Source organism: Dama dama, chromosome 12 (assembly GCF_033118175.1).
Source record: "Dama dama isolate Ldn47 chromosome 12, ASM3311817v1, whole genome shotgun sequence".
In the NCBI taxonomy this organism is placed as follows: Eukaryota; Metazoa; Chordata; class Mammalia; order Artiodactyla; family Cervidae; genus Dama; species Dama dama.
Window position 1 is genome coordinate 2,544,468 of NC_083692.1, and position 25,776 is coordinate 2,570,243.

At 59.3% G+C, this 25,776-nt stretch overlaps 1 protein-coding gene across 7 annotated transcripts in view; it reads left to right on the forward strand.

Moving 5' to 3' along the window:
* The window catches only part of TTC7B (tetratricopeptide repeat domain 7B), a 265,869-nt gene extending 246,389 nt beyond the window's left edge, over positions 1-19,480 (forward strand). For 4 of the 7 annotated variants that reach the window (XM_061156428.1, XM_061156425.1, XM_061156426.1 and 1 more), the window contains one exon: positions 18,363-18,690. In XM_061156428.1, the coding sequence (XP_061012411.1) occupies positions 18,363-18,584 (222 nt within the window). In that variant the 3' untranslated portion in view covers positions 18,585-18,690. Of the gene's footprint in view, positions 1-18,362 lie in introns of all 7 variants that reach the window. The other 3 variants (XM_061156423.1, XM_061156424.1, XM_061156421.1) reach the window with 1 other exon arrangement.
* Positions 19,481-25,776: the final 6,296 nt, after the last annotated feature.

Sequence of the window (25,776 nt, forward strand, 5' to 3'; positions counted from 1 at the left end):
TAGTGAGAAGGCCGTCTCATCCCTTCATCGTATTTCATTTACTTTCAGGATTTTAAAACTGCTTTTAAACATAAGGAGGACCATTGTTTGCTTTAAAGAAAGACTAATCAAATATTTAGAGGGCCACCCTTTCTGCGCGCCTGCATGCTGTTGACAGCACTCTGAAAGGCGTACAGGCCTTCGTTTCTCTGCTGTCGTTCTTGGCTGTTTATCTGGGGCTCAGACTAACAGAGGAGGGAGCAGGGCTTCCTTCAGCTGCTGGTTCTCCAGCCCGTTCATGGCGCACACTTGCCTCTTAGCAACTCTGACAGCTTCAGGCCCTTCCGAGAACTGGGAATCCCTGGCATGAACATAACCTTCTTTTCACCTCTGAAAAGAAATTTAAAACCTCATCCTCCATGTCTGATGTTTATTCTTGCAAGATGCGGTGAAAGAGAAAATTTCATTTTTACTGATGGGAAAGACTGCGCTTGGTGACCTGCCCCAGGTCACATTTCAAGTTAGGAGCGGAGCCAGGACTGGAAGTCAAGTCTGTTATGCGTCTAGAGTTTAAACGATAGGACAGTGCAGAGGTCAAGAGCATGTCGCCGGGGCCGGCCGCCTGGGTCCCGGCCTTATCGCTTCCCGATTGTGTGGTCTAAGTCCCTCAGTCTTTCTGTGCCTCCATTTCCTCAGCTGTAGGATGGGGATAATCACAGTGACCGCCCGGTGGTGTGGTCTTGCAGGTTGAGTCCCGCAGGCTCTCTAAGCATTAGCTCAGGTCCACCTGCCCGTGGTGGAGGCCCCTATGCATCTACTTGAGGGGAGTTCTTTTCCAGAGGAGCTAACATTGGGAGTGGCTTTCCCCCTGAACCGAATTTCAGCAACTAGAGGAGCCGAAGTAAGAACATATGCACATGCTTGGCCAGAAGCGTGGTACTTTTTTCAAGTATTACTTTCTGACTGTGGCTTTCGAGCCTGCTGCCCTGGTCATCACAGCTAAAAGGGGTCCAGAAACAGTGGAGGCCTCCTGGCCTGACCTGTCTCAGGTATAGACAAGGCGTCACCTCTGCCCGGGCTCAGGGGCTGCCAGACTGGCTGCCGTGGACGTTGGCCCGTGGCCAGGCTGCGCTGGGCCCTCGGCCCGGGGCAGAGGCTGCGCAGGCACCAGACTTCTGCCGGCAGGCAGGAGGGACGGAGCCTCACGGAGCAGACTCGGGGATCACTGCCGCAGGGGGGCCTTTCTTGGCCCCTGGCTCCCCGCCCGCCCACCCACCCTGGCGGGAGGTATCGGCCCCTCGACCTCCCTTGCAGTCCCTGCAAGCACTGGTTGAAGCGACATGAGCTGTCTGTCTGCTCCCTGGGGGAGGCGTCTGGCCTGGCAGCGCAGTGGTCGCGTAGACTGGGGGGTGCCCACCGGCTCGGGGGTTGGGAAGGAGTTGGGGGGACAGGTGACCGTGCCCTTCACAGTTCCTGCTCCCCTCTCGTGAGGGAAGCCCTGGCCCAAAGCCTGGGGGCCCACCGCTAGACTCAGCAGAGCCCGTGGGAACAGGCTAGTTCTCGTCCGTAAGGTTCACTGGCTCTGTTGCCTCCGCCTTGGCACAAGGTACCATCGGCCACAAGGATGGGAAATGGCATGGAGGGGGACCATCGAGGGGGCCGTGGGGGCGCCGTGGAGGGGAGGCCGTGGGGGGGGGGGCGTGGAGGGGAGACTGTGGATGGGGGCCCATGGAGGGGAGGCCGTGGAGGGGGGCTGTGGGTGGGGGCCGTGGGGGGGCCGTGGTGGGGGGCCGTGGATGGGGGTGCTGTGGAGGCCTAGGCGGGGCTGAGTAATGGGACTTCCGGGCGGCGGGTCCCAGAACGGTCTCAGGAGGATGTGCCGGGCTCCCGGGCGGGGCTCCGGGTGTGCGGGCCTGGCGGGGACCCTCAGACCTGCTCTGGGGGCTGAATGCGAGAGAAGGCTGCAGGGCAGCCCTCCGCCCAAGGCTTGGGATGGGGCAGCGGCAGCCCCTCTCACGCTCAGACTCTGTCCTGTTGTCTCCAAACACTCCTCCGTGCCAGACCTCGAACCCGTCTGGGGGGCGTGGGGACTGGGACCACAGCCAGCCACAGTCAGGACTGGAGTCGCTGTGGCCTCGATCCCCAGGAGCAGCATCGCGGTGAGAGGCCCGGCCAAGGGCAAGCGTCTGCCGGGGCTTCGGGGTCTCTCGGCCCCATGGGAGACACGGACCCCCGACCAAGTCCACCTTCCCAACCCAAGATCGAAAGGGCAGCTCACAAAGAGTCCACCCATCCTTGTCGAAGCCCTTGCCAGGCCTTGCCTTGTCGAGGCCAAGCTCCGTGCCAGGCCCCAAGGCCGGCCCCGACACGGGTGTCGGGGCCTCAGGTGGTCCCCGGTGCAGCGAAGCGGGGCGGGGGGCGTGGTGTTGCCAAGGGGCTGTGCTGATTCAGGCGGCGCCCCTCCCACCACGGAGCTTCTTCAGGGGCCGCCGCTCACCCACCTTCTTCCCTCGAGACCAGGGCCTCCCGGGTAACGCCCCCTGGAGACAGCCCAGCCCAGCAAGGGACAGCCGCCCGTGCACCCCGCGAGTGTCACTAAGCCTCGTTTCCTGTCTGAAAACAGCGGACACCCAGACCCCTCCACCCCAGCCAGGTGAACTCTTGTGGGGTTTCTGTGGGCCACCCCCCCACGCACGTCCTCTCTCCCCAGGGATGCTCACTGGTCCCCTGATGGTGACTCAGCCCTTCCTTCTGGCTCCCCCCCCATAGACTGTGGGCTGGTGTCCCATTCAAGGCGAGACCACCTCTGCTCTTGGTCCCAGACTGACGGGGATTCTTCTTTGACCCCTGACCCGCACCCCAAACCCAGTTGGAAGCAGCTTCCTTATTTCCGCAGCACCACGGTATCTTCTTTGCTCTCACGCTAGCTTAGAGGGCGGCTCCTCTGGGGAGGGGAAGGGGAGACCACGTGGCCCTAACTGGGTTTGCAGAGTGCCTGCTTTGCGGCTTCCCAGGTGGTGCTAGAGGTAAAGAACCTGCCTGCCAATGCAGCTGTAAGACGTGGCTTTGATCCCTGGGTTGGGAAGATCCCCTGGAGGAGGAAATGGCCACCCACGCCAGTATTCTTGCCTGGAGAATCCCATGGACAGAGGCGCCTGGCGGGCTGCAGTCCATCGGGTCGCAGAGTTGGACCCGGCTGAAGCGCCCTAGCACGAACCTGTCTCTGGGTGGGAGGCGACAGCGTGGCAGAAACAGAGAGCGGGTATGCTGAAGTGGGTGGGGGTGGACCCAAGGGAGAGCACGCCTGAGTCGGGGGGGAGGGTACTGGAAACGACCTAGGGGAAGAAGCAGGTAACTTCTTCCCCTAGGTTTTTACGGTGCTAGCTACGTCTTCCCTTCCTTTTGGAGCTGTGTCCTCTAACTGAGGGCATTTTCAGCTTGCTGGGCATGTGTGTCCTCACTGGAGCGAAAGGCCTGTTGCCCGGGACTCTGGAACTTGGGCTGTGCATCGTAGGAGCCCTGTGTGGCTTGTGGTCTTGTTCTCGCCGCCCGCCCCCCCCCACCCCAGCCCTAGGCATCCTCTCAGCCCCAACAGCCTCATTCGTGCGGGCATCGTCTCTGCAGACATTTTCTGCTTCATTATTGGGTCTCCCCTCCCACTGCAGCATTTTCTGGGTGCTGGCCAGGCCTCCGTGGCTTCGGGCCACCCCTGACTTCACTGAGGGCTGAAGTCACAGACCCAGAAGCAACGCAGACGCGGCGCAGGCTCTGAAATGCAAGCCATGTCACCGGCTATTCCTTTGTAGCCACTTAAGGGAACAAAAAGAAAGAATTCTGTGTTTAGTTCTATTTTCCGTGCTGTACTCTTGTTCAGTCGCTCAGTCGTGTCCAACTCTCTGCGACCCCATGAATCGCAGCACGCCAGGCCTCCCTGTCCATCACCAACTCCCGGAGTTTACTCAAACTCATGTCCATCGAGTCGGTGATGCCATCCAGCCATCTCATCCTCTGTCGTCCCCTTCTCCTCCTGCCTTCACTGTTTTCCAGCATCAGGGTCTTTTGTTTATTTCTATTTTCTGTTTTGTACTCTTAGATGACTAATTACAGGCAGTGTGGTTCAGTGTCTCATTAGTAATGATGATCTAAAATTATTTAAAATCTGACATACCCTACCCAAACCTCTTATTCTTAGAAATTCTGCTCCATTCTTCCACGACGCTTTGACATTCCGCTTCCACCACCTTCCTGCCACAGTTCTTGCTCCGTAGCTTGGATCAGGGATTTGGTCCGGATTTGTTTCATTTACCAGGGTCGTCCTGTGCTCTAGATCTGGTTCCTAATTCCCTCCATATTTCAGGCCTCCCTGGACTTCCCCGCTGTTTTCTTGGCTTCCTGAGCATCTTCCCCCCACTGCCCGCCTTTGAACTCAGCCGGAGGGCGTGGCGAGTGGCCCTGTTTCCTCCCAGGCGTTTGGGGCCGCCTGAGCTGGCCGCCTCGGCCTGTCTGACGGTGCTGCTTTCAGAGATGCCGCCTCACTGGTGTTTCTGGACTTTCCCGCTGGGCCGTGTCTTCCCTCGTGTGGTCCGGACTTTCTGACAGTCTGAACTTAAACTCTTTAGCCCAAAGGCCTAGGGAGGGCCTCCCCTAGAAGTTCCCCCAGGGTCTGCTTCTGGTTTTTCCTCGCTGATACCAAAGATGAGGGGCCAGAGTGGACAGGTGGCAGACGAAAGCCTTTGGACTTGGAGCTCCCCAGAGAGTGGAGGGCACTCCGGGGTTTAGAGTGCCCGTGGGATTCCCTAATCTGAGCAACTCCTTTTACAGATAGGGATGCTGAGGCCATGGGGGAGGGAGAGACAGCCCTGAGTGGCAGCCGCCCCTGCCCCCCCCCCCCCCCCCCCCAGGAATCCTAACTCCATCACTTTTGAAGATTTCATGCCCATGGCACTACTGGTAACGGACCCACCTGCCAATGCAGGAGACACAAGAGATGCGGGTTCGCTCCCTGGGTCGGGAAGATCCCCTGGAGGAGGGCAGGGTAGCCCACTCCAGTATCCTTGCCTGGAGAATCCCATGGACAGAGGAGCCTGGCAGGCTTATAGTCCATGGGGTCACAGGGTCTGAGCACTTCTGTCATCTGTTAAACAGGTTACTAGCTCTTGCCGTCCTGGGCTGGGGTGAGGGTGAAATGGATCAGCTTCCTAACCTCCTGCACGGTGACCCTGGCCCCAGAGAACTCAGCCCCTTGTCCTGGAGGAGAGGATTTCTCACCATCTTTTAGGGGCTGAAGGGAGTGACCCTGTCTGCACGTCAAGCAGCATCTGCGGTACCTGTCTCCTTCCTCTTTGGCTCCCACCTGGGGTGAAGCCTCTGTCTCTTCTCCGGCCTCTCACCTCTCCGGGGATGTCTCCCTGCTCACAGCTGCCCGAGCCCTGGAAATGCCTAGATCCACGCACTTCAGTGCTGGTTTGGGAGTCTGGGTGTGTGCAGGAATGTCTCTAGGTCCATCTTTGGCATCCCTTCTGTTGCCAAGGGGGTCGGGTGGGGGTGAGGGAATTTTAATCCAGGCTTTCACTGCCACCCGTCCACTCTGGTGGACACTGATATCCTTGATATCGGTGAAGATAAACCAAAAGCAGAACCTGGGGGAAACTTGTAGCAGGATGTCCTCCCTAGGTCTTTGGGCCCATTGCTTAGAAGGAATGCCACATGCACCTGTGATGAAATGCCAAGGATCGCCAGGTTTCCAACCCTCGGGCTCTGGGAAGGTGGAGACTGGGAGCCTGCTCGGGGCTGGGCATCGCAGACCCCTGCCCTTAGAGACCGGCTGACCGGGAGTGGTGCAGGCCCACAGCGGCTCCAGGCTGAGTGCTGGGTGAGGAGGCTGCCCCGGGGCCTCCCGAGGCTCCAGCGGCCTCCTGGGGAGAGGCTGGAACCCGAGTCTGAAAGCGCCACCCCACCCAGCTAGCCGGCAGACGTAGGCCTCGGGCTTCAGAAAGCTCCGGGAGCTCGGGGACGCCCTCTGGGAGCTCTGCTAGCTCCATGGCCCCCTGCCATGGTTCCCAGGGCCCCAGCCCCGCCGCCTGCTCCCTGGGTCCTCTGCCCCAGTCACTGCTGCCGGCTGCTGGCAGTCACGAGGTCCCCTCTCCTCCCATCTGCACCCCCCTCCCCTTCCTCAGCTGCTTGGTGTTTACAGAACAGCTGTCTCTAAGGTACACCTCTGCGGGTCCTGTTTGCTTCCAAGCCTCTCGGAACATCCCCGAGTCATCCGAAAGGCCTGTGCGCAGGAGAGGACGGGGCCTGTGAGCCCCGCCCCGTGTCAGCGCTGCCTCTAACGCCACCTCAGCCCCTGCTGTCTGACAGTGAGCGTGGCCTTGGCTCTCGGGAGAAACGTGCGCCGTCCCTTCTCCATGTCTCCTGGAGACCTGAGTCTCTTGCCAGGTGTCCGCCTCCCCGGGGAGGGCGGGTGACCCAGGCTGATGATCAGAGGGTCTGTTTCTGCAAGGAAGCTTCGACGCACAGGCACCGAGCCTGGGGCCCGGCCTTGCCAGGACATCTGTCTTGAAGAGAACTGTGATTGCAATGCCAGCTGACATCCTTGCAGATGAAGCAGAAACTGCCTGCCCAGCCCCTCGGGGGAGCCCGTGGGTACCAGGCTGTGTCTTTCTCCATAAACAGAAGCACGAAGCAGGCCTGTGGCGGAAAGCAGCCCCCCTTACGGACCAGAGTCCCCGCAGGTTCCCTCTGATCCCCTGTGTTGGGGCCGCGGGCACCCGGACAGGTGCAGGAGGCTGGAACCAAAGTGCCAGCAAGCTGTCCCCGTGGGATCTCTCAGAACAAACCAGAAGCCACACCTGCTTCTTTCTGAGGACAGACGTGTTTTCCCAGGCCTGTCAAAGCCAGGCAGGTCAGTGGCGTTGTAACTGGCTCTCTAGTTAGAGCTCCCACACGCTGTTAGACCTCGCTGCCTGCCGCCAGTGTCTCATGCAGAGGGGACGGACCAGTCTCTGCCTCTGGGATGGTTGACGCTGCAACCCCATTCCTCCTGCCCCCCTGGCGCCCACCGCGGCTACAGCAGGAGGCCGCCCGGCTCGCAGGGACTCCGGCTTTAGGGGCCAGGCTCAGAAGGCCGCGTGCCCAGGGAGCCTTTGGTGGCTGAAGGGGAGGAGACAGAGGCACGGGGCGTTCCAAGGGCATTTCACCGACGCCCTCAGCTTGCCCAGGGCTTCCCTGGGGGCTCGGCAGTGAAGAACCTGCCTGCAGCAGGAGGCACAGGTTTGATCCCCAGGTCGGGAAGATGCCCTGGAGGAGTGCGTGGCAACCCTCTCCGGTGTTCTTGCCTGGAGAATCCCGTGGACAGAGGGGCCGGGCGGGTTGCAGTCCACGGGGTCACAGAGAATGACGCAGCTGAAGTGACTTAGCGCAAGTAGTGAGGTCAGATCGCCTGACGAGGGGAGAAGACGGCTGCTTCTTCCCTTCCGCCCTCAGCCCTGGAGACAGCAGCGTCCTGGGGCTGACCCGCCCCGGCCCGCAGGACAGCGAGCTCCGGCCGCTGTGGCGGGCGTGTCCCCGGCCCCAGCGCAGCTCTGTCCTGGGGCCTCGGGGCTCCTGCCGTCAGAGGATGTGGAGGTGGCCACGGGGCTGGGGACCACGCCGCTCCCCGCTTCACAGGCTCGCCTGCAGAGACGTCCCAGGAGCTCGGCCCCGGAGTGGGTGTTCACACCACGGAAGGTGGCGAACACTGTAAACAGGGCGTCTTCCTTCTGGAGGCCGGTCTGCTGCACACCACTGGCCTGGGGTCAGACGGCTGAGGAGGGAGGGAGGCAGAGGACAGGGGAGCAGGGGCCATCTGCGAGGCAGAGCCCCCGGGGACGGGCGGCCGTGCTCGGGGAGCAGCGCGGCGGGGTCACCTGGCCCCTCTGCGTGGAGACGGCCGGGAGGGGAGGCTCGGGAGACACGCAGTGCCGTCCGGGGTGGGCGGGAGCCGGGGTGGTTGGCAGCGCTCACCCTTTAGACCCAAGAAGACCCACGTTTGAGCTGTAGCTCTGCCATCCACTGGCCGCTCCTGCGATCCTGGACGTCCGTGTGGCCTCTGTCCTGCAGACATGAGACTCCCATTCTCACGAGGCAGTGGGGGGAGCTCCCGCCTGGCGGCTGTTAGGATTTGGCCTCTTCCTTTGGCTCCAGGAAGCGGCTACGAGAACCGCGTGACGTGCCCAGGCCCCCGGGGCCCGGCAGGTGGATGTTGGGTGTCCCGGGGCCCCTGCCCTCTGGGAGATGGGGAGGGCTCCCTTCTCAGCAAAGCCCCCCAGACAGAGAGGGGTCTCCGAGTGGGCTACGGGGGCTGAGAGCAGACCCCCGCTCCTTGGGCGGTGGAGCCGAGGGCAGGTCCCCCTGCCTGCGAGTGGCCGCCTTCGGGGACCAGTGAGTCTTGCCTTCCCTGAGTCCACGTGTGTGTCACGTGGCCTGACCACAGGCACGGTTTGCAGCGGCTGCCCCTGACCCCTCTGACCCCCTCCCTCCATCCAGGTGACCCATCCACTCTCGGGGTCCACCGGGGCTCGTGCCCTGCAGACTTCAAGTCGCTGGCATCAAACTCTGTGGAAGGGCAGGTGGCCAGCACCTCAACTCAGCCCTGAGGGCCTCTCTGCAGGGGATGGCCATGTCCCTGCCCTTCCCACAGGAAAGGGGAGTGCTGAGGAAATGACGCTGCTGGCTCTGTCTCTGGGGCGGTCAGCGTGAGCGCTCGGCCGTGTGGGGAGGAGGCCAGGCCGTCTGTCCCACGGGCTCTGCAGCCCAAGGGTCGCGGGGGCAGCTGCTCCACGTCCACTGCCGAGCCCCCCAAGGGCAGGCCGGGGCCCGGGAGGGCGGACGTAACAGGGGCCCCACGTCCCAGTAAACGGGTGGTGGGACTTTCCCCCGGACCCCCACCCGCCTTCCTGCCTGGACTCTGTGTGCTGAGTCCTCCTATTATTTGTGGTAAAAGAGTTTTCCAGGGTTTATCAATTCCTGTCCTCCCTTCGTCACAAAGTGTCTTATCATTCCTGTTTGTTCCTGTGTAAAAGTGGAAAAATAGTTCATGCCCAGCGCTCGGCGGGGATGGGCAGCCACTGGCCAGGATGACCGCATCCCCCGACAGGTAGGGGATCAGCGCCCTCTGGGGGGGCCGTGGCCGGCAGCCCCGCAGGACTGCCCGGAAATCCCTGGGCCTTGGGCATCGAGGCCGGTCACACTGCTGGTCCATCGTGAGACTCTGACTGAACCTGCAGGGCCGGGACCTGGAGGCCCCACACGCCCCGGCGCGTGCTCCCTGCCCCGCCGCTCCCAGACGTGCGTTGAGGGTGCTTGCCCTCCTCGGGGAGCGGGGGGCGGGGCCGGGGGGGGCGCCCAGGCCCAGCGCCCACCGAGCGCTGACGTGTCCTGGGCACCAGGGCCCGGGGCCGCCTTTTGGACGAGCAGTGTTTACCAAGCGCCTGCTGGGCTCCAGGGCACACAGGTCCCTGGGGACTGAGACGGGCGTCCCCAGGGTCTCCCAGACTCAGGGACCCCTTCTCTCTCCCACCCACGCTGGGCCTCGCGGTGGAAGGGACCACACCTCCAGGGCCGCTCTCCTGCTTGTGTCCATCTTACTGCCAGAGGGCCCCCCACCCAAGAGGGCCTCCCCCGCAGGATGGCTCCCCCAGGCAGCCCTCCACGGCCCCGCAGGCTGCTGCCCCCATCCCCTTCCTGGCCTGCGTGGGCACTGGCCCTGCCGACGGCGGAGAGAGGCCGCCCTGCCGTGTTTTCTTTTGTTCCCGCAGTTAAGGTTTAAGCCCTGAAAGAACAGATACGCACCAGGCATGCAGCTCAGCTCAGAGCAGTTCAGTCGCTCAGTCGTGTCTGACTCTTTGGGACCCCAGGGACTGCAGCACACCAGGCCTCGCTGCCCATCACCAACTCCCGGAGTTCACCAAAACTCATGTCCATCGAGTCAGTGATGCCATCCAACCATCTCATCCTCTGTCATCCCCTCTCCTCCCACCTTCAATCTTTCCCAGCATCAGGGTCTTTTCCAATGTGTCAGTTCTTCACATCAGGTGGCCAAAGTATTGCAGTTTCAGCTTCAGCATCAGTCCTTCCAATGAACACCCAGGACTGATCTCCTTTAGGATGGACTGGTTGGATCAACAGTCTTCTCCAACACCACAGTTCAAAAGCATCAATTCTTCAGCACTCAGCTTTCTTTATAGTCCAACTCTCACATCCATACATGACCACTGGAAAAACCATAGCCTTGACTAGACAGACCTTTGTTGGCAAAGTAATGTCTCTTCTTTTTTATACGCTGTCTAGGTTGGTCATAACTTTTCTTCCAAGGAGCAAGCATCTTTTAATTTCATGGCTGCAGTCACCATCTGCAATGATTTTGGAGCCCAAGAAAAGAAAGGTTGTCACTGTTTCCACTGTTTCCCCATCTATTTCCCATGAAGTGATGGGACCGGATACCATGATCTCTGTTTTCTGAATATTGAGTTTTAAGCCAACTTTTTCAGTCTCCTCTTTCACTTTCATCAAGAGGCTCATTAGTTCTTCTTCGCTGGTATGTAGCTGATGTTCCAGAAAATACTTGTTGTTTGGAAAATTTGACCAAACCCTCGAATTTTCATCTGGAGATCACCTCCTCCACCCCTTCGTTTTCGAGGTCAGGAAAGAGGCTAGAGAGAAGGTTCTGCCTAAGTTGGACATCTGGTGGTGGACGGCAGAGCTGGCCTGAGAGGACTTGCCCTGCACCACTGTGACGCTTCCTGGCCCAGGGAAGGCCAGGACTCCTTGCTGGAAATAACAGGACAGGGTTTTGTTTTCATTGTGTTGGTGATAAATGTTCAGACCCAAGTGTAGTGATGCTTCAAAGGTGTGATCCCCCACCCCGTCTGAGGACAGATTGAGACAGGGGCCTGACAGGGGTGTCAGGGTTGTTGGGAAGGGGTCCTGGCCTGGACTGCAGGATGGGGCTGGGTCTCTAGGGCCCCCCGCCCTTGGCTTCTCCCAGGAAGCCTGTCAGCTTAGCAGTGCAGTGTGTGTGTGTTAGTCACTGTGTCTGACTCTGCCACCCCGTGGACTGTAGCCCGCCGGGCTCCTCTGTCCATGGGATTCTCCAGGCCAGAACACTGGAGCAGCTTGCCATTTCCTCCTCCAGGGAATCATCCTGACGCAGGGATGGAACCCAGGCCTGCCGCATTGCAGGCAGACTCTTTACCGGCTGAGCCACCAGGGCAGCCCGAGCAATGCGGTGGTCCCGTGTGAGCTGTTCCTGACCACAGAGAACCTCCACTCCGCTGGCTGGGACTCGGGTCATGTCTCCCCCACCATCCCCACCCCACCCGCTGCTGGGTGGAGCCAGGTGGCTTCCTGGGCCGCTGTGCTCCCCGGGCGTCCTGGGGCCTCGGGGTGAGGGTCGGGGGAGGCCGGGCCTGGAGCAGCACTCTCTGGCCGTCTTCCCAAACACACGCAGGGTGGCACCTCCCTGGGGGTGGGGGGGGAGCGAGGCCGGGACTCAGCCTCCAGGGGGTGATTAGCGCCGAACTTTCCGCTGCGGGCACCTCGTGGGGAAGCGCTGACTTCCCTGCCGCCCCGTGCTGCTGCTCCTGTTTGCCTTGTTGTTGGGGAAGGTGGATACAAATAAAGAAATAAGTCAACCTGGGAGACGTTTAAATAAGTCAGTGGGAGTCTCTTGGCCATTAGAGTGGAAAAGTGCGAGCGTGGGGAGCTGGGTGAGCGCCTGGAAGGTGCTGCCTGGGGCGGCGGTCCCGCAGAGCCGGGGCTCTCCTGAGGGCTGGCGGAGACTCTGAGGTCATTCCGGGCGCCGTGGTGCCCTCCTGAGGGCTGGCGCAGGCGCTGAGGTCCTTCTCGGTGGCAACAGGGCACGCGATTGCAATGGCAAATCGAGGGAGGCGAGGCTGGAGATGGGCTGGAAGGTTACTGAGAGCTTTCTTGGGCCTCAGAGTGAGAAGAACATCCAGCAACCCCACGTCTTCTGGGGACCCCAGGACTCCCCCTGCCCGCCTTCGCCCCCGTCAGCCCCCCACCCCAGCCTGAGCTGCACAGGCTGCCCTGAGCTGCCTTCTTGTGGATGTCCCTTGAAGGCGCACGGGGCCGGCTTGATCTGACATTTCTTCAGTTAGGTCAGTGCGTCACGCTGAGCTTTGGCGATGTTGATGCTGGTGTTTCTGAGCGTGAGGTCCCTGAATTTGTGAGTCCTTGTCTCAGGCTGCAGCCAATGGTCAGATCACCTGCCTGGACCCAGGATTTCCCATCACCTGGCCAGCCCGGCCTCTGAGGGTCCCCCCACCCTCTGAGGGTCCCGCTACCCTCTGAGGGTCTTGCCTGGGCTCTGAGGGTCCCAACCAGCCTCTGGGGGTCCCCCCACCCTCTGAGGGTCCCACCATCCTCTGGGGGTCCCGCCACCCTCTGAGGATCCTGGCATCCTTGGAGTGTCCCGCCATCCTCTGGGGGTCCCAGCATCCTCTGAGGGTCTTGCCTGGGCTCTGAGGGTCCCGCCGGCTGCAGTGTGGGACACCCAGACCTCAGGACATAGATATCAAGTCCTGGGGCCGGGGGTGGGGGCAGCGCTGGGGGTAAAGAGACACAGCAGCCCCCTGCCGCCTTTACGCTGGTTTTCAGGGAGGAAGCCGACGCCTCCTGCATCTTTCTAGCGGGAAGTCAGAGAGGCGCTCAGACTCCTGATGGAGAGGGGACCTCTCGTTTCCATCACTGTGGAAACTCCACACCATGAAAGGCGAGTCACAGGGCTCGAGACAGCCAGGCTGCAGCGGGGGCTGGGGAGACTGGCGAGGGCTGGGGGCACCCCGTGTCTGATTCGCAGAGCGATCATCTCTTCCAGCAAAGCTTACGGGTGGGAGGGTTGTTGAGAGGTTGGCCTGGTGGTGCCAGGGTTACATTGCAGGGAAGGGAGCTGGCCCCCACCCCCTGCCCCTCCTCCGTCCTCCCCTCACACAGCATCCACGCCGTCCCCGATCCGTCTCTCCATCCATTCAGCAGACGCTCACTGAGGCCCTTGGGGTGCTGGGCCGCCCCGGGTGCCGCACAGGCAGAGGCGAATTGGAGGCTCCCTGATCTGACAGGGCGCCAGCCGAGAGGGCGGCAGGGGCGGCAGGGACGGGCCATCAGCTACGGGCCTCCGGGAGCCCCTGCCCCGCGGTCGTTAACGGGAGCGCCGATGCTCAGAATCGCAGCATTGACCGTGGGGACGGGTCAGCGAAGGCTTATGTCACTGAGCCTCCCACGCCTCACGCAGGCCTCGCTGCCCTCTCGTGTCTCAGTCCTTGTCCCCATGATGCAGGCAGAGCCCCTGGGGCCCGAGCAAGGTGCCCGAGTCCGTGGTGGAGCTGGACTCTCGGGAGTACCAGGGGGCCGGGGGCCCGTGCTGTGACCTGCCTCTGCCCTCTCGGGCTCCACATGCTCCACCGCCACCACTGGGTCCCCCCAGCTCAGGAGCCCCCAGCAGCAGTCCCGCAGGGCCAGTGTCCGGACACCCAGTGCACCCCCAAGCGAAGCGCTGGCTTGGCACTTGGGCAGAGCCCCGCGGTGACATCTAAAATCTCCAAGAGGCAGGACTTCTTCCCTGGGGGCCTGGCAGTTAAGACTCTGTGCTTCCAACGCAGGGGGCACCATTGCGATCCCTGGTCGGGTGACGAAGATCCCACAGGCCGCATGGGGCAGCCAAAAAAAGGAAAAATAAATACATTTTTTAAATTTAAAAAAGAAGACCTCCAAGGGGCTTTTGTCCTGGGCGTGGACTGAGGTGCCCCCCAGAGCCAGGGTCCCCGCATGGCACCCCCACAAGCAGCAAGGGGCTCTGTCCCTGGGCAGCAGTCTCAACATGCACATAAAAGCTGTGAGTGAGGAAGACGCTGATCGTCCTCAAACCCGCCAAGTCCGTTTTGTCTCCTTTGAAAGAACAGGTTTAATTTAATCCCTCACTTCCAGTGTGGTGCCTCACCAAAGTCTTCTTTGTACAAAACACCTGATTATAATAATTGCAAGTTTAGCAAGCTGTGTTCACTTGTGCCTGGAGAGAGAGACTGCGAGTCACCTCCTTGGGGGCGCCTATCTGCTCGGGAGGCCGGCCCCAGCAGGCCCCCATCTCCGGTGGCCCCGGAATCGGCAGGGCTGGCAGAGGCACAGGCCGTTTGCATGTCTTCCCTCAGAGGAGGAGTGGGGACCCAGCGTCGGGGGCACGGCCGCGGCAACCGTGTCTCAGCTCCGCCACTTACTCCAGCAGAGGCGTCTCAGGCAGGAGCCGGCCTGTCCGCCATGGCCCCGACGTGCAGACAGTGGGGTGAAGTGGGGTCTTCCGGCGGCTGAGGCAGAGCCCAGTGCCGGGCACACAGTTCGGTCACCCTGGGGCTGCCACCAGATCCCCAGCTTTGAGAGCAGGACGGCTTCTTGCCCACATCTGTGTCCCAGTGCACGGCTGGGGTTTGGGCAGTCACTCAGTGAGTCTTTGTGATTGTGATGGGGGTAAGGTTGCTTGTTAAGGTAATGAAATACGTCAGTCATCGAATTCTCTGTCTCCTGCTCGGCTGAGACAGAGCTAAATGCCACTGGGTCAGTCAGTCATTTCAGTTGCTCAGTCGTGTCCGACTCTTTGCGACCCCATGGACTGCAGCACGCTGGGCCTCCCTGTCCATCATTATCCCCCAGAGTTTGCACAAGTTCATGTCCATTGAGTTGGTGATGCCATCCAACCATCTCATCCTCTGTTGTCCCCTTCTCCTCCCGCCTTCAATATTTCCCAGCATCAGGGTCTTTTCAAATTTGTCAGTTCTTCTCATCAGGTGGTCAAAGTATTGGGAGCTTCAGCTTCAGCATCAGTCCTTCCAATGAACACCCAGGACTGATCTCCTTTAGGATGGACTGGTTGGATCTCCTTGCAGTCCAAGGGACTCTCAAGAGTCTTCTCCAACACCACAGCTCAAAAGCATCAATTCTTCGGTGCTCAGCTTTCTTTATGGTCCAGCTCTCACATCCGTACATGACTACTGGAGAAACCACAGCTTTGACTAGATGGACCTTTGTTGGTAAAGTAATGTCTCTGCTTTTCAATAGGCTGCTGGCTAGAGCTGCCTAACGGCTTCCCAGGCGGCACCACTGGTAAAGAACCCGCCTGCCAGTGCAGAAGACATGAGAGACGTGGGTTTGATCCCTCAAGTCAGAAAGATTCCCTGGAGGAGGGCCTGGCAATCCACTGTAGTATCCTTGCCTGGAGAATCCCATGGAGAGAGGAGCCTGGCGGGCTACAGTTCATAGGGTCGCAAAGAGTCAGACACGACTGAAGTGACTTAGCATATACACACACACGCACGCATGCACGCACACACAGTGCTGCCTAAGGGGTGGTGTGGCCTGGACTTTGTGGTTGTTAAGGCTTCAAGCAGATGGACTAGAGCTCCAGCAAGAGGGGCCAGATGGGACTGACCAAAGTTGGGGAGGTGGAAAGGGGGTGGACGCTGTGTCCTTCAGAAATACCTGGGCTGACGGATCAGCCTGGATGAGCCAAGAGGCTCATCCTGGAGAAAGCGGGGTGCGGCTGGGGCTGAGCACAGTGGAGTGCCAGCCTCAGGGTGAAGCCTTGATCTTTGGAGAAGAGAGGAAGCGGGACCTGAAGAATGAAGGGGGCGTCAGGGCACAGGGGCACATGGAAGCCCCTCACGGCGCAGAGAGGCTCCTGAGGCGCGTTGGTCCAGACGGCCAGGTGTGTCCAGGTGCCAGCCCACCTCTGGCCAACCTGCTGGCAACACTGGCCCCTAGCACTGACTCACCGCGGCCGGGGCGTGCTCTGGTTGCCCTCACCATGTGCCTGATCTCTGAGCCGCCCTTGGCTCACTGGGGGACCAGGGAGAGGCCGATTTTTCATTCCCTTGCCAAGCGTGAGCTGGCAGCCCCTGGCAAGTCTGTGATGCCTCCCCAAGCTGCCCCGGCTTTAGGAATTAATTCCACTAAACAGACTGCTCAGGAAGCTTCAAGGTCATCTGGAAATGGGAGCTCGTTCCTACGTTTGAAATATAAGTCCAGGAATGGGCTGGAAATTCCCAAGCCGTTAGGAACCCTAGAGAATCACAACATCCTTAGCTGGCAAGCCCTGAAGACAGTGGGTCGGATTAGCCCACGGCTGGCTCCTGCAGGCACTTTTGGAGGGGTGCCCTTGCCTCTGCCATGTGCCCCTGGAGCCCCCAGGGTCCAGCAGCCTCTGCTTTCGAAACAAGATTCCCGGCTAGTGGTCTGGTGTCCTTGTCCCCACTCCAGCAGGGTGGGGTCAGAGCGTCGCTGCTGGGAGCAGTCACCTCCAGACCCCGTGGACCAAGGTCCCGGTGCTCCTGAGTCTTATCTCACGGGTCTGCTTTCTGACTAACAGGACCCCCAGTCCTTCGGTGTCTGCAGCCACCCCGAGCCTCAAGGTCACTGCCGGCCTGTGGCCCCCAGAGAGACAAGGAGGCCCCCGGTCCTTGAGCGATACGCAGGGTGCTCCCGAACAGCAGAGAAACGGGAGAAAGGCTGTGCCCTGGAGGGGAGCCACCCCCTCACAGCTGCGGGAAGGAGGGGCTGGGAGGGACGCTCAGCACAGCGGGCGCCCCTCTGCTCAGATGGAGCTGGGCTGGTGCCCGGGGGCCGGTGTCTCAAAGAGCCAGCGGTGGCAGCGAGCGGGAGAAGCTGAGGGGGGAGGACTGCACTGGGGCCTCAGTCCACACTCCTGGGCCCTGGGGCCTTGGGCGAGACGCGGGCCTTTCTGAGCCTGTCTGCCTGCCGTGCTGTGCTTAGCCACTCCATCGTGTCCAACTCTCTGTGACCCCATGGACTGTAGCCCGCCAGGCTCCTCAGTCCATGGGCCAGTCCACTGGCCATTGTACTGGCCATTCTCCAGGCCAGAATACTGGAGTGGGCTGCCATTTCCTCCTCCAGGGGGTCTTCCCAACCCAGGGCTCAAACCCATTTCTCCTGCATTGCAGACGGACTCTTTACTGTCCGAGACCCCAGCGAGGCCCCTGTGACGTCATTAGATACGATGATGTTACTAAGAAAGGGAACACATGGTGTTTTCCCCGCAGTTTTCCCCTCTGATAGGGGGACCTAACCCTGGGCTTACTGTCCTCTGCCCCGGGGAGGACAGCCTCCCTCCTCCCGAGCCCTCCTCCTCCTCCTCACTCAGGAACCTGCCCACCCAGGACCAAGGCGCCACCCTCTGAGCACAGGCTCCTGGGTCAGCCTCACAGCCCTGCGTCGGGTACTCAGAGGTGCCGACGGCTCTGGGCGGTCAGGGTGCTTTCTGAGAACGACCCAGCCCACAGCCCTGGGGGCCTGGACACTGCCTGCCGAGGACACCCGTACCCGCTCCAGGAGCTCATCTAGGAGGCCGAAGCCCCTGCAGTGTTAGCTCAGGGCACTGGTGGCTGTGGCTCGGGCCGCAGCCAACCCCCTGGCAGCACAGCCCGGCTCTGCCCGTGGCCCCTGGTGAGGTGCAGCCTTGAGCAAACCGGGACGGCTGCAGCCCCGCTGCACAGCCAGAGGGACTCACAAAGTGACGCTGCAGTTCATCTCAAGCAGGGCAGTCCAAGATGGCCCGTAACACCCTGAAAACGGAGAGCGGAGAGGAGGGCTCCTCCCCGGAGGGTTCAGCCCGGAAGTGCAATGAGGCAACCCCCAGGGCCTGCTGCCCCTGTGAAGTGGGGCGGGGTTGTTCAGTCGCTTGACACTGGGAAGCCTGGGTGTCTTGCCGCGAGGGAGTCCTTGAGTAATGAGAGTGTCTGTTGGATGAAAGAGTGCGAACACGTCAGTTGTGGAGACCCACAACCTGGAAACATGATTAGGATGGAATATTTGGGGACCAACATGTGTGCTCTGATTAAAACTGAAGCGTCAGCTGTGCAGGGCGCCGAGGCTGGAGGGGACAGTAAGATCAGGGTGCGGCCAGGGTGGGGACTGTGAGCAACTGACATTTCTGTTCTGTTTGTTGTGACTTTTCTTGAGGTTAAAAAAAAAAGATGGCAAGCACCCCTCTGTGCGGGCGGGTGTCAGCCGTGACCCATGAGTCAGCACAGACAGACCATGGCCATTCCACATGGTGCATTCCTGGGTGAACCTTTTGAAATAACCATTTTTTGTTGTTGTTCACAAATGGCTGAATGTCTGTGACTTCGTACAGTTCATGATTTGAGTGATCCTTCTGACTCCCGCCCTGAGCCCAGGAAGAACTTGAACTTCCATTGTGCCCGGCCAGGTGGGGACACCTGCCTGCCTCTGAGAAGCGAGAAGTGTGCCGAAGCTCAGGGACAGCTCAGAGTCCAGAGCGTCGTCTCTCTGACTGTCTGTCTGTCTATCTGCCTCTGCAGGCCCTGATCCTCCACCAGCTGGGCCGCTACAGTCTGGCCGAGAAGATCCTGCGGGACGCGGTGCAGGTGAACTCCACAGCCCACGAGGTCTGGAACGGCCTGGGCGAGGTCCTGCAGGCTCAGGGCAACGACGCGGCGGCCACCGAGTGCTTCCTGACGGCCCTGGAGCTGGAGGCCAGCAGCCCCGCCGTGCCCTTCACGGTCATCCCCCGCGCGCTCTGAGCGGCCCAGCCGTGCCCTTCTCGTCATCCCGCGCGCGCCGCGCCCTCCCCGTCATCCCCCGCGCGCTCAGAGCGGCCCCGCCGCGCCCTTCCCCGTCATCCCCCGCGCCCTGCCCTTCCCCGTCATCCCCCGCGCCCTGCCCTTCCCCGTCATCCCCCGCGCCCTGCCCTTCCCCGTCATCCCCCGCGCCCTGCCCTTCCCCGTCATCCCCCGCGCGCTCAGAGCAGCCCCGGCCTCCCCGCCGCGCGAGGCCCCGGACGAGTGTGTGACCAGTCACCGCCCTCCATGTGCATTTCTGTTGCCGTTCCCGCCAGCCCGATGATAGTTCTCGAATCTACTGACGTGGTTCAAAATGGATTACGTGCCATATTTTGTTAGTTGACATCCGAGTTTTAAGTAACATGATTATGGAATTAATCTGCAAATGTAGAAGAATATATTCAAAGTTAAAATTCAGTGGCAGAGCAGATTATTTTTATCAGAGCTGTAAAGAAAACTATTCTCTCCCCCCCATCTCCACTCCCGCTCTATCCTTGGCCAAGAAACCAAATGTGAATTTTCTGTTTCCCACCTCAGTAACTAGTCCAAGCCAGGACACCAGCTGACAATTTCTTGGTTTTGTTGTCAATAATTGTACCATGTGATAAATTACTGTCCTCACTTAGAACAAAGCCTGAGTCCAAGAATATTTATATTTTGCCAATATATGCCTGTTACAAGAGAAGGAAATATGAGTTATTTAAGTTTAACTTTTTTATGTGAATTCAGAGTTTATTTATCGATGGAAATATGTACAAAGAAGCTTCAAATGGAATATTTACCGACATTCCTTATACATTACAGACACTTGGCTAAATGGAAAGATGATGTTAATAATAAAATGATTTTTAAATGGACCCACGGCTTGTGTTTTTCATGAAAACCCACAGACCAGAGAGAGCCTAAGACTCAGTTCATAGAACAGGGAGCTTTCGGTGCCTGGGGGCCGCCCTGGATGGGTCAGCCCTTCGAACGAGGAGGTCCTGCCCTGATGTTACTGGGGGAATTCTCCTTTCTGGTGTTGCCTGGAATTGGAACACGTGACTCAGGCCTGGCCAGTCAACATCTAGTTTTTCCCTCTAACAGAGGATCAAGACTGAGCATGTGACCTGAAGTGCTCCAGTTAGGATGGGAGCTGCAAGGTTCAAGTCTCCCACTGGACTTGAACCTGAGTTGTGAGGTTAGGACAGTGGCAGCCCTCTTGCCACCATGAGGAGAGGGCATATGAGGGGGTTGGAGCCAAATGTGAAGCTGAAGGCTCCACCCAACAGATTGGACAGTAAAGAGTAGAGACCAAGAACCAGACAGAAGTTGAGCAGGCCTCCCTAATCCCCCAGAGCTGGTTGGCTGAGCATCTGTGTGGTGGTCCCGCATTGCTGGGGACACCCTGAAGTCTTGAGACCCCCTGCCTAAGCTGGGCATGACCTCCCTGACTCAGTGAGCAGGCTGGCGAGGGTGCAGCTGATGTCTGGGGAGAGACTGCAGGCAAAAGCTCCCTGTAGGCAGGGCAGGTAGGCATCCCAACGTCAGCAGTGTCACTGCAGGCAGCCTCCCATGGGTGGTCATAGTCATGGAACTGGCAGTGGGAGGCACTGGCAAGAAAGGGCGGTGCCCAGTGGGGCAGTGGGTGGCCCTGGCTGGAGGGTGAGTGCCCAGCCTGAGATCCTGTGCCGGACTGTGGCGGGAGACCCACCCAGATCAGGACTGAGAAGGCAAGAAGCCAGGGCCCTCCTGAGGATAATGGTCCAGGTTCCATACCAGCCACTCTCTCCCAGGCCAGCTCCGTGCCAGGACTTTACCTTGGAAAGTCCTGTGAGCACCAGCCCATGCTGATGGCTCCTGTCTGTCTGTCCAGCATCTTACTCTCCAGAACATCCCACCTCTCAGGAGAGCTCAGTCTCCATCCACATGGCTCAGGATGAACTCAGAGGTCCGGTCTTTTCATCCAGAACCGTAGAGCCTCCTAATTTAGTGATGGTAAGATGGGCTCAATAAAGGACAGAAATGGTATGGACCTGAGAGAAGCAGAGGGTATTAAGAAGAGGTGGCAAGAATACACAGAAGAACTGTACAAAAAAGATCTTCACGACCCAGATAATCATGATGATGTGATCACTGACCTAGAGCCAGACATCCTGGAATGCCAAGTCAAGTGGGCCTTAGGAAGCATCACTACAAACAAAGCTAGTGGAGGTGATGGAATTCCAGTTGAGCTATTTCAAATCCTGAAAGATGATGCTGTCAAAGTGCTGCACTCAATATGTCAGCGAATTTGGAAAACTCAGCGGTGGCCACAGGACTGGAAAAGGTCCATTTTCATTTCAGTCCCAAAGAAAGGAAATGTCAAAGAATGCTCAAACTACCTCACAATTGCACTCATCTCACACACTAGTAAAGTAATGCTCAAAATTCTCCAAGCCAGGCTTCAGCAATATGTGAACTGTTCAAGCTGGTTTTAGAAAAGGCAGAGGAACCAGAGATCAAATTGCCAACATCCGGTGGATCATCAAAAAAGCAAGAGAGTTCCAGAAAAACATCTACTTCTGCTTTATTGACTAGGCCAAAGCCTTTGACTGCATGGATCACAACAAACTGTGAAAAATTCTTAAAGAGAGGGGAATACCAGACCACCTAACTCGCCTCCTGAGAAATCTATGCAGGTTAAGAAGCAACAGTTAGAAATGGACATGGAACAACAGATTAGTTCCAAATAGAAAAAGGAGTATGTCAAGGCTGTATATTGTCATCCTGCTTATTTAACTTACATGCAGAGTACATCATGAGAAACACTGGGCTGGAAGAAGCACAAGTTGGAATCAAGACTGCTGGGAGAAATATCAATAACTTCAGATATGCAGATGACACCACCCTTACAGCAGAAAGTGAAGAAGAACTAAAGAGCCTCTTGATGAAAGTGAAAGAGGAGAGTGAAAAAGTTGGCTTAAAGCTCAACATTCAGAAAACTAAGATCATGGCATCTGGTCCCATCACTTCAAGGCAAATAGATGGGGAAACAGTGGAAACAGTGAGAGACTTTATTTTTGGGGGCTCCAAAATCACTGCAGATGGTGACTGCAGCCATGAAATTAAAAGTTACGACCAACCTAGACAACATATTAAAAAGCAGAGACATTACGTTACCAACAAAGGTCCGTCTAGTCAAGGCTATGGTTTTTCCAGTAGTCATGTATGCATGTGAGAGTTGGACTATAAGGAAAGCTGAGCACTGAAGAATTGGTGCTTTTGAACTGTGGTGTTGGAGAAGACTCTTGAGAGTCCCTCGGACTGCAAGGAGATCCAACCAATCCATCCTAAAGGAAATCAGTCCTGAGTATTGGAAGGACTGATGTTGAAGCTGAAACTCCAAGACTTTGGCCACTTGATGCAAAGAGCTGACTCATTTGAAAAGACCCTGATGCTGGGAAAGATTGAGGGCAGGAGGAGAAGAGGACGACAGAGGATGAGATGGTTGGATGGCATCACCGACTCAATGGACATGAGTTTCGGTAGGCTCCGGGAGATGGTGATGGACAGGGAGGCCTGGCGTGCTGCGGTTCCTGGGGTCGAAAAGAGTCGGACACGACTGAGCAACTGAACTGAACTGAACTCAACTGGGTTTGGGATGGTTGGTCCAAGCTTTGCCAATGGAAGGCCCCTCTAGGACTTGTGTTACAGAAACGTTAGGAAAAAGCCTCTTTTTCTGTTGGGTTTGACATTCTGTACAGATGCCAGCTTGGGCCAGCTGGTGGCCGCTTGGCGGCATGGGAGTGGCCTGCCAGCTCAGAGCCAACAGTGGGGTGGTAGAGAGACTGGGTCCTGGGTCATCACTGAGAACTAAAGCCCCAGACCTTTCCATCCTGGGGACCAGTACGTTCTCTGTTTCGCTTAGAGCCAGCAGTGTCAATTTCCGCCACTTGTGCCTGAACGGGGCCTGAGAAGCACAGGGCATTATCACCAGACTCGTCACTCCCCACGCGGGAGCTCCTCCTAAACACCTCTCCTAGTCCTTAACCCCACCCGCGCACTCTGCCTCCTACTGTTCAGGAAATCCTGTCATTTCTACTCAAATCCCATCTCAGGTCTCTCCACCTCTCCCAGCGCCATGACCCCCATGCGCTGCGCATTTCCCTGCTTCTACCTCGAGCCCTGCAATCCACTCGCTCACAGCCCTGAAAGCAAAAGGCGCTCAGCCGTGCCGACTCTTTGTGACCCCATGGACTACACAGTCCATGGAATTCTCCAGACCAGAACACTGGAGTGGGCAGTCTTTCCCTTCTCCAGGGGATCCTCCCAGCCCAGGGATCGAACCAAGGTCTCCCACATTGCAGGCGTGTTGTTTACCAGCTGAGCCACCAAGGAAGCCCTCTGACAGCCTTACGTGTCCTCTACTCTCTTTTTTTTTTTATTTTGTTTGCAGCAGGTCTGAGTTGCAGCATGTGGGGTCTTTTTAGTTGCGGCATGCAGGCTTTTAATGCGGCATACGGGATCTAGTTCCCTGACCAAGTGAATGAAGGATGAGTCGAGCCAGGGCCAAGTCACACGCCCCAATCCCAAACAACATGGGGAGAGTTGGGAAAGGAGGACCCCACACTAAAGCCAGGGCGGGACCTCCTAGCGCCAGAGGAGACTGGAGACTCAGAGGCCAAGTGAAGACCCCGTTTTAAGGAGGAAAGGGTGGTTGGTTGGCTGTGCTCAATGCCCCATAGTTCCACTAGGGCACATCGAGGAATTGACCCTTGGGTTTGCCCCCACAGACATCAGCAATGATCTGGACAAGAGTTATGCTGTGGATTGATGTGTGTGTGTGTGTGTGTGTGTGTGTGTGTGTGTGTGTGTTTGCGCGCTCCCAGCTATGGATTGACTTGTGTGTGTGTGTGTTCCCAGCTGTACCTGACTCTTTGCGACCCCATGGACTGTAACCCACCAGGCTCCTCTGTCCACGGGATTCTCCAGGCAAGAACACTGGTGTGGGTTGCCATTTCCTCCTGCAGGGATTTCCCTGACCCAGGGATGGAACCCACATCTCTGGCATCTCCTGCATTGGCAGGCGGGTCCTTTGCCACTGACCCCCTGGGAAGCCCCGGATTGAATTGTGCCTCCTCCCAAATACGTTGAAGCCCTAACCCCCAGTGTGTGTATTTGGAGATGGCTCCTCCAAGGAAGTAATTAAGGTTAAATCAGGTCAGAAGGGAGGGCCCCTGACCCAGTAGGGTTAGTGGCTCCGTAAGAAGAGATGCAGAGAGCTCACATAGGCTGAGGCCGCCGTCAGGGGCCAGCAGGAGACCTCTCACCAGAGGCCGAAACTGCCCATCTCCCGATGGTTGACATCCAGCCTCCAGAGCTGTGAGAAGGAGCAATTCTGCTGTTGAAGCCAACCATGCTGTGGTTAGGTTTGTCGTGGCTACCCCGGCTGAGGTGAGCTGTTTGGGCAGAGAGGGGCGGAAGGCCAGGCTGGCGGGGGTTCAAGAGCGGAGGGAAGGCCTGCAGCTCGCTGCAGAGCGAGGGGGAGCGGGCTGCGGGATGTGGCTGCTTCTGAGAAGGTGCCCACTGTGCGTCGGCGGAGAGGCCCACTGGCCAGGCTGGAGCCAGGACTATCGGGGCCGCAGTTCCTAAATCCCAGCACTGGGCCCTGAGGCCAGGGACTCAGCATCCCCCTCGAGCTGGAGGGGACGGGGCAGGGGGTCGGGGAGTGGGGCGGGAGGCCGTCTTCAAAGGGGAGGACCTTGGGGCCGGCTCACTCTCCGGACGCGCAGGGTGTGGGCTCGGGGTGCCCAGTGGGAGGGGAGACCTCCACCCCAGCCCTTCCCTGCCTGCAGGGGAGACTCGGGGCCCGGGTGAGCCCCTGGCTGTGACTGCAGGGCAGCCCCGACTCCTCCAGACGGTCCCCGAGCTCCTCGGGGGTCACGTGGTCGTCCTGGGGTGGCCCTGCCCTGCTGTCTGGAGGTCAGCCCTCAAGCTGACGGGTCCGGGCACCTCGGGCAGACTCTCACCCCTCCGCAGCCTGGCCCTGCCCACGGACCCCCCAGCTCCCCCGGCCAAGCAGGTACCAGCTGATGGGGCGGGAGAAGGGGGTCGTGGCAGGACGGTCCCCCATCCCCGCCTCCCCCCCAACTCCATCACCGCCGGCCGTGGGGAGGGGACACACAGCTTGTGGGGTGCCGGGCACCTGTCTGCCGGCAGCAGGAGCCCCAGCCGGCCTCCCCTGCCTCCTCTGTCTCCGGCCGGTCGCCCTCTGGCCAACCCCTGGGCGGGGGCCTCAGAGGTCTGGCTGGAGTTCCAGCCCCACCCGTCACGGGCCCCCTGGGGAAGGGCCCGCAGGGCCTGTCTCGCATAGGGGTGACACCCTCCTCCAGGCCTGAGCTGTACTGGAACCTCCAGGAAGCATGCCGCCTGGGCGAGGTGGGCCAGGCTGAGGAACAGGGGCTCCGTCTCCGCCTCCCCACAAGACTGTCTGCAGCCAGAGGAAGCCTCACGGCCTCCCCTCCACGCCTGAGGAGGGTGGCAGCTCGGGCTGGGCCCCCTGCCCCCAGGGCTGCCCCCAGAGCTGCTGCTGACGCCCCGGCCTTTGCCTCCTCGGCCGAGCCGTGGAATCCATGCCTGCAGCTGCCTGAGGCAGGCCCGTGTCCACGGCCTCGGGCAGGGGCTGGAATCTGGGCCTGGACGCCCACTCTCTGAAGAACCTTGGGGGGAGGGGTCCCTACTTCTGAGCCTGTTTTCTCATCCGTCAAATGGGCAGGACAAGGTCACTGCAAAGATCTCAGGTGTGTGCCAAAGCAGCCCAGCCCTCGGCAGGCGCATGTGCCCCATCGGCGGTGCTGTTTAACACGCCTGTCGCCCCCAGTGGGTTTCTCATCCTCTCCAGCCAGAGCCAAGCTTGCCCCCCCAAGCCCCCACCCCAAGACCGCGGCCGGAAGGAGGGCATTCCAGACGGAGCTTCACCCCAGCTCTGCTGACCCAGCGGCCCCAGGAGGGTGCAGCTGCCGGGCAGGCAGGCCCCCACCCAGATTCCCCAGGTCCCTGGGTGCCCTGCCTGCTGTGGAGCTGAGTCCCCGGGGTGACTTCCTTTATTAGCACTTCCTGTGGACTTGGGATTTCACAGTCTAGGTGGGAATTAGGGACACAGACAGCAAACGGAGGGTAAATAAATGAAATA